The sequence below is a fragment of the Neoarius graeffei genome, chromosome 26 (genome assembly GCF_027579695.1).
Source record: "Neoarius graeffei isolate fNeoGra1 chromosome 26, fNeoGra1.pri, whole genome shotgun sequence".
NCBI lineage: Eukaryota > Metazoa > Chordata > Actinopteri > Siluriformes > Ariidae > Neoarius > Neoarius graeffei.
The window spans coordinates 12,386,829-12,394,313 of NC_083594.1; the positions used below are offsets into that span (position 1 = coordinate 12,386,829).

General features: G+C 39.9%; 1 protein-coding gene across 1 annotated transcript; it reads right to left on the bottom strand.

The window, feature by feature from the left end:
- Positions 1-463: 463 nt before the first annotated feature.
- Positions 464-3,041, bottom strand: LOC132874058 (aerolysin-like protein). Its single transcript, XM_060909939.1, has 2 exons — positions 2,844-3,041; positions 464-1,698 (listed from the first exon to the last, which is right to left on the bottom strand). Exon 2 carries the CDS (start codon positions 1,675-1,677, stop codon positions 688-690), a length of 990 nt encoding a protein of 329 aa, XP_060765922.1. The 5' UTR covers positions 1,678-1,698; positions 2,844-3,041; the 3' UTR covers positions 464-687.
- Between the last annotated feature and the right edge of the window lie 4,444 nt (positions 3,042-7,485).

Sequence of the window (7,485 nt, forward strand, 5' to 3'; positions counted from 1 at the left end):
TTATTCATTTTTATCTTTGTTATAATAAATTCAATTATTATTGAAACTGTGTTTTATTTGTTGTTTCAATACTTTTGAAGTCACCCAAATCTCAAAAAATTCCAAGGTGCATATGATTTATGTAATATGGTAAGTGATCATAATAATTTGGAATATACCATAATTTAGCTGTTTGGTAATTTATTATTAAGCACCAAAATTAATGAAACGATTCAATGAGACTGATACAATGAAAACGATTATATGAGACTGAGTCAATTTAATGATTTAACCTTCAGATTTAATGAGATTGATCACTTAACCACCCATTGCACCTACAATCTCGTACCAAAATATTACATTTTACAATTAAAACATTGATTATTCATTTCAGAAAAAGCCTTGTGCACGTGATATTCACTATAGAACTTGTATTTAGTGTAATGAATTGTTGAGAAAGAAAGTGACCACAAAATATGACATCAACATTCTATTTCTTTATATTTAGAAAGAAAGAAAGAAAGAAAGCACAACTTTATTCATCACACACTCCTGAAATTTCTGTGGTTAGTGATATCAAAACAGTTGCAAAGCCAGCAATCAAATTTAATCATTTAAGCCAAGCTTTTATTCCACACACAACAACGTTAAGAAGTAGAATTAATGAGTGATTGATTATATTTAACTTTTTTTTAACTGTAAAATGTTTTACGAAATAAATTCGCTCTTGGCCCCTGGCTCCTTAGCAACCTTTTTCGCTGATTCCGTCACAACTGTTTTTGCATCAGTGTAAGTGACACCTTTGTAGATTCCACTGGTTGGAAACTGCAGCACGCTGCCATTATAGCAGGTAATCTTGACTGTGCCTTTGTAGGGCAGATCAACTGTAGCACGGCCAATTGTGATGTCCACATCCACGGCTTTCCCTGGAGGGACTTTGACAGGAAATGACAGTACCTCCGTTTTCTCTTCAGTGTTCTCTAAACCATATGAGCTCTCGGTTCCCACTGTGAAGCCAAATCCAGTTGATACTTCCACAACCTCTGGAATTCCTGCCTTCACTTCCATTGAAAATGAGAATTCAATCTTGTTGGTAACAGACCAGGATGACGTTTTGGCAATTTTTTTGGAGGTTTCTATTTTATATTCTTGAGTTTCACTTGTATTATTTTGATAAGTCATGGATTTGATTTCCTCAACAGCCACATTGGGTATCACACTATGAAGTGTGGGATACTGAACATCTGTTAGCTCAGTAGACCTGACGGTGTTGATGAACATGAAGCCTAAGCAATCAATATCTGAACCAGCACTTCCTTTGATTCCAACACAGATCCCCGAACCCACATCAATTGGATATTCTGTTTTCAGCCCCCAGTCTGTCATGCATGCAAAGAACTCCCGGGAGCGATTTGTCTTGAATTTGATGCCACCCAGACGTGTTCCAGCTCCATTTCCCCAAAGTGAAAGGGAGGTGAAATGCTCTCCATCTTCAAAGGTAAATTCTGAATGCTTCCCAGCAGGGTTTCCAATCTCCTTGGACTGGCCATCAGTAAGCCAAACCTTCATGGCTTTTATCTGCCAGCCGCCGGCCCACACCCAGATCTTTTTCAGTGTGGCTCCATTTCCAGTACCATTAAAATCAAAGGCAGATCCTCCTCGCCCACCAATTATATGGACTTGTGTCAGGTATGACATTGTCTTGTTCTTAATCTGTACCTTAAAAAGGCAAACAAATATTTAGGTTTAATTAGTTAGAATGGAAGATAAATATGCTGCGATAGAGGCAAGTTTAAGAAGACACTTGATTTCCTAATTACTTAGAAATGAAATGTTGAAATGTCAAGTTTTAACAAACAGCTGCAAGTTAGTATTATTTGTTGACTGAGTTCATAAAGGGGGCGGCACGGTGGTGTAGTGGTTAGCGCTGTCGCCTCACAGCAAGAAGGTCCGGGTTCGAGCCCCGGGGCCGGCGAGGGCCTTTCTGTGTGGAGTTTGCATGTTCTCCCCGTGTCCGCGTGGGTTTCCTCCGGGTGCTCCGGTTTCCCCCACAGTCCAAAGACATGCAGGTTAGGTTAACTGGTGACTCTAAATTGAGCGTAGGTGTGAATGTGAGTGTGAATGGTTGTCTGTGTCTATGTGTCAGCCCTGTGATGACCTGGCGACTTGTCCAGGGTGTACCCCGCCTTTCGCCCGTAGTCAGCTGGGATAGGCTCCAGCTTGCCTGCGACCCTGTAGAACAGGATAAAGCGGCTACAGATAATGAGATGAGATGAGATGAGTTCATAAAGGGTCATTGTCATCATATGTTTCAGATGGATTTATAAATCCTAATGGCCAGTGCATGTCATTGATTATTAGATAGTATATAACGCTTTACAGTAAGGTTCGCTTGCCTTGACTGACATTATTTAACACTTTAGCATGAACACACACCAATTAATATACATTCTCACTTAGATACCAGAATTCACCTAGCTATAAACATTTAGGAACACACTGTAGTTTCAGTTTTGCTCATTTATGCAGACTTATTTTTAGGTTTGGATTTAAAAAAAAAAAAAAGTCAGTGTCAGTGTTGGTGGATTTCAACAGCATTTAAACAAAGATCAATTAACACATGTTAACTTACTTTTCACATTGCTTATGTTTTATAATGCTGAAGTTCATGGATTGTTAGTGCTCATTAATGAGGTACATCATGTAAGTTAAAGGAATCTTCATGTAAAGTGTTACCACATATAATAAAAGCAATATTAATATAAGTTGCCATAATCTCTATCCCTGGTGTAAATGTGGGTAAAATAAACATTATAGAGCTTAATAACCTACACAATTTTATCAAAAATAACAGACACACTTACAAATGTGATCAGAATCAGTGAGTGAGAAAAGCCTTCTTAAAAGATGTTTTTATGAAGATTGCTGTTTGGGCTCAATCTCCACCTCGTCTGTCCTCTTCCTGTTTATCGGTTACGAGATCCTGGAAAAAAAGAGAGAAATGAGACATACACACAGCTGTGGTGTTCTGTTCAATCTGAAGTTTTCTGATAACGCATGAGTGTATATATAGGGCTATTCTCCAGGAACATGTTTACAAAATCACAGCCAAACAGAAGGTTAGGCCAGTCCATGCACGTTCTGTGGTATGCAGAGTATGTGAGAGACAGAGACCAGAAATTAAAAGTGGAGATGAATTGCCAGAAAATGCCAATGATTTTGCGATCACAGCAACAATTAGCTGTTGCATGCTGTAACCTGTGCAATTTGCAGCAGTTAGCTGTTGTGCAATCATACAGTACAGCAGGCTACCCATACCCACATGGAGCAGGCATGGGAATTAAATCCATTATGTCAAAATAGCCTGTGTGCTATGTTGAAGAAACGATAAAAGAACATTATCGGTATAGTAATGTAGTGATAATCACACAACATCTCTTCAGCAGTAGGGAGGTGCATCTCCATCACTAATGCTGTACACACCTCGATACATTGCCAATGCTACTTATGAAGCAACTACTAATGTGATATGATGCACTCATTCACCCACTCTAATGCCCTGTAGGCCAGTTGGCCTGTACGAGGCTGTCTGCATCTATCTTCTATCTACACCAACTTGCTCCTCGGCCTTTTGCAGCTTCGTCAGACAAACAACCATTCACACACACACACACACATTCAGACCTGTGGGCAATTTAGAGTAGTCAGTTACAGGCCCGGCGCCATGGGGGGGCGAAAGGGGGCGTCGCCCCCTCGTGGCTACAGCCCCGCCCCCTCAACGGAGACTCAGATCACTTAATTGTTTTCTTATGAAAATATAATGTATTATAGACGTATTAATAATTTGCATTTTCAAATACGAAATATTAAGTGGTTGCGCATTGCACAAAAATACATTTCACATCCCGTAAAATACCAAATAATAGCCCGGGCTATTATTTGTCTCAATCACGTAAGAGACCCGGCGCGTATTAGAGACTAGGCGGCTATTTGGAACAGGCGATTAATTCCTTCTTCACAAACACCTTCCCCAAAATCTACCTCAAAACGGGGAAAAAATCATTCTCAGATAGGCCTACTTTTAACCAGTATAACTTACAGTTTGTTTAGAGTTAGATTACAGATAGCACGGTGCCGACTTCGGGGAATTTTGAAGACGCGCAGAATGCATCTTCGCATGGCACAGTCGGGGTGGATAAAGGATAAATCACACACCCTTTCCTGTTAATGACTAGTTAAGTGCATGCTTTACAAAATAATCAAGAAACCACACCATTGTCTGTGCGCAGCACTGTGATTTAATTACTCTGCAAAGTTATGGTCACTTGCTATCACCCTCACCCATGCAGCCTCCACCCTTTGCGCTTCGCGATGTCTGTCAATCTGAAATTGCATGGAGGGCGCGACGTTGAAGCAACATAATTAGGGTGCGAAGTGTCAAACCAAAGGGTTTTTTCTTATGCTGAAAAATAAGTAACCTGCTGTGGCTACATACTGTCATCTTGCATTCTCACGTTTCTCTCCAAGACGTCTCCCTATTTAGCGGATATGAGCCTATTCCCAGAGTGAGTTGGTACGGTGGCTCGACCCCGTAGAAAACTTAAAGTTCGGATGAAAGTTAGTTGAATAGGTTACTGACTTGTAGGCCTACATGTTGCCTGCCTGACGCGTGCTTCTGCCCAACTTGCACGACAGATTACTTGTTGAAAAGGCCCCTTGGATTAGATTGGCCGCGAGCAGACTGAAATGCATGTTAGAACGCTCTCACCTTTTTTGTAAAGCGTCTTCCAGATCCGAATGGGTAAGGGCAAGTGAAATGGTATAAGGTCTTTAATAAAACTCAGTGTGTGCTTTGACGCATGCATTCGGCAATTTAGGTCGTTTAACAGAAGCAGCAGTCCAACCTTGGAAACCCGCAGTCCTCAATGTCACCACACACGCTGGCTTTCGTTGGGTATACCCAAAGGGTATATATATATATATATATATATATATATATATATATATATATATATATATATATATATATATATATATATACACCCAAAGGTAGGATTATTTCAAAAAGCCTGAATTTAATATTAACCCTGTTTAGACATATGTATCAATCCTAACTACTGGGGACTAGTTATTGTGGGTGTATGTGTGAAATGCTGACACAGCCGCGCACACACAGACCTGTGATAAGGACAAGGGGAGGGGTCGTGCGGGCGGGCGGGGGTTTTACATGTAGTCTACACTTACAAGTGCACTGTCTCTGCAATATCCTGTACTATGCAGTCAGTTTACAGGAGTAGTCTTTCCCCCACCGAATTAAACGAATTCAATCACAATATTGTGAATCTATTTTCTTTCTTTGTAGGCTAAGTTTATCTCCGTTTATGTTGGTGTATGTGTTCATATATGGTCCGCTTTGTGCGCAAATAGCGTAAGAATATGTGTCGTTGACGTCACCCCCCATGCAGCGGGGGTGAAAATTCATCACTTCAGAGTGTTTAGTCCCCTACACGCCTAAACTGGGATCGCGGATTAAGTGGTTAGCGTTACTTGCATTGATGTTTTGTTATCATGCCGCGGAGCTATTTGTATGTATTTTAAATGTAAAGGACTTGCCTGTAGGTTTGTGTGTGTTGTTTTATGTTTGGCATTTCCGGTTGTACCGCGTGTCTGTGAGAAAATCGGAGGGGAGGGTTAACAGGTGGGCACGGGGGTTGATAAAGCGCAACTGCCCTGGTAATATGTCACATGATTTTCCCGGACTAAAGCAACCTTCGGGGCCGTGGTTTTGTGGTTGGCGCAGTTAATTGTTTGAAACACGTTGTCAGACCGCCATCACTACTACACACTATATGAAAAAATATTTGCCGCCTTGCGATTTCTAATTGCCCCCTTAGTAAACTGTTCCTGGCGCCGGGCCTGGTCAGTTAGCCTAACTGCATGTCTTTGGACTGTGGGGGAAACCAGAGGAAACCCACCCAGACACGGGGAGAACATGCAAACTCCACACAGAAAGACACCACACAGTACAGGGTCAGTGTTGTCATATATTTCATTTGAAAATTCATCACACATTCTCTATTGGGGACAGCAGAGGTGGAAAGTAACGAATTACATTACTCGCGTTACCGTAGCTTTTCTGTGTATTTATACTTTTTCAAGTAATTTTTAAAGAGTGTACTTTTACTTTTACTTAAGTATGTTTTCTTTTAAGTAGTGTACTTCGGTACATTTTACATCACAACCGTTACTGAGTAAAAAATAATAATAATAATAATAATAATAAAAAGGCTAAAATGGAGAAGGGGAAATGCGTTCTGGAAATGAATCACGGGAAGGACAGTTGTCGCGCGCGCGAGTCTCACACAGACAATGGCGGACATGCACCGGCGCTTTGGGGGGCTCAAGCCCCTGGGCCACAGCCAATCAGGGGCCTTGTAATATTAATAAAATAATAAACTGTCGGAATCGTGGGCCTACATTAATGTACGGATAGAAATAAGGTTAGAAATAAATGAGCGCACAGTAGCCTGCTGTAAGAGACATGGTGGATGTGGTTCGCGAAACGAACACCCACAACTGGACCAGAATAAAATGTAACAAAATGTAACGTCACGCACGAAAGCGCGCCAAAGACTGCAGACTGCAGAGACACAAATTTAGAGGCTTTGAAAGATGAAGCGTTCACATGTTAGCGGGGCGCATAAAAGGAAAAAAAGAGAGAGATGCAGGTAATGATAGAATCGTTGCCTAAAGTCACAGACTTTAAGGTAAGGATCACCAATCTGTTCAGAATATCAGCTACTTATCAGTTATCAGCCTACCAGCAGCTAGGCTATGTGCAGCTAGGCTAGATATGCTATGATCTGTCCAACAGTAAAATAAATCAGTTGTGATTTGAATACGTGTCGTGTGATTTGAACTTATACGAATTTACCACTGTTTTAGTAGTAAATCCTTATAAATATAAGGATAAATCCTTATAAGGATTTATAAATAAATGTATATGCTGTATGATTTACTCCTGAAAGTGGCCCCTTTTGCATTTTCCTCATACAAATTTTTTATGAAAATCTAGTATGTATGAAGTGAACATTGTACATGGTTTTTACAGATAAGGTGTATGATGAATTACACCGTCTTTGTATGCTTTATGTAATGTTTGTAGTTTTAAAGTATATTTTACAGTTTAAAATGTATATGCCTTTTATATGTAAATCCACACAAACATATATGTTTTTGTTTGAATTGTGGATGTATCGTAAAGGTATTCTATGATGGCTCTCTATGTCTTTTATATGTCAACCTACTGAAAAAGACAGGTTTATTGTATGACTTCTTTAGGTTTATAGATGTTTTTATATGTCGATCAATTACTATAAATGTAAAAATAGAAGAGGTTTTTTTTTTTGTATGAATTGTTCAGGTTTATCTATGTTTTTAAAATGTCAACCAATTACTGTCAATGTAATGTTGACATATAAGAAACATAGAGAGCCATCATAGAAT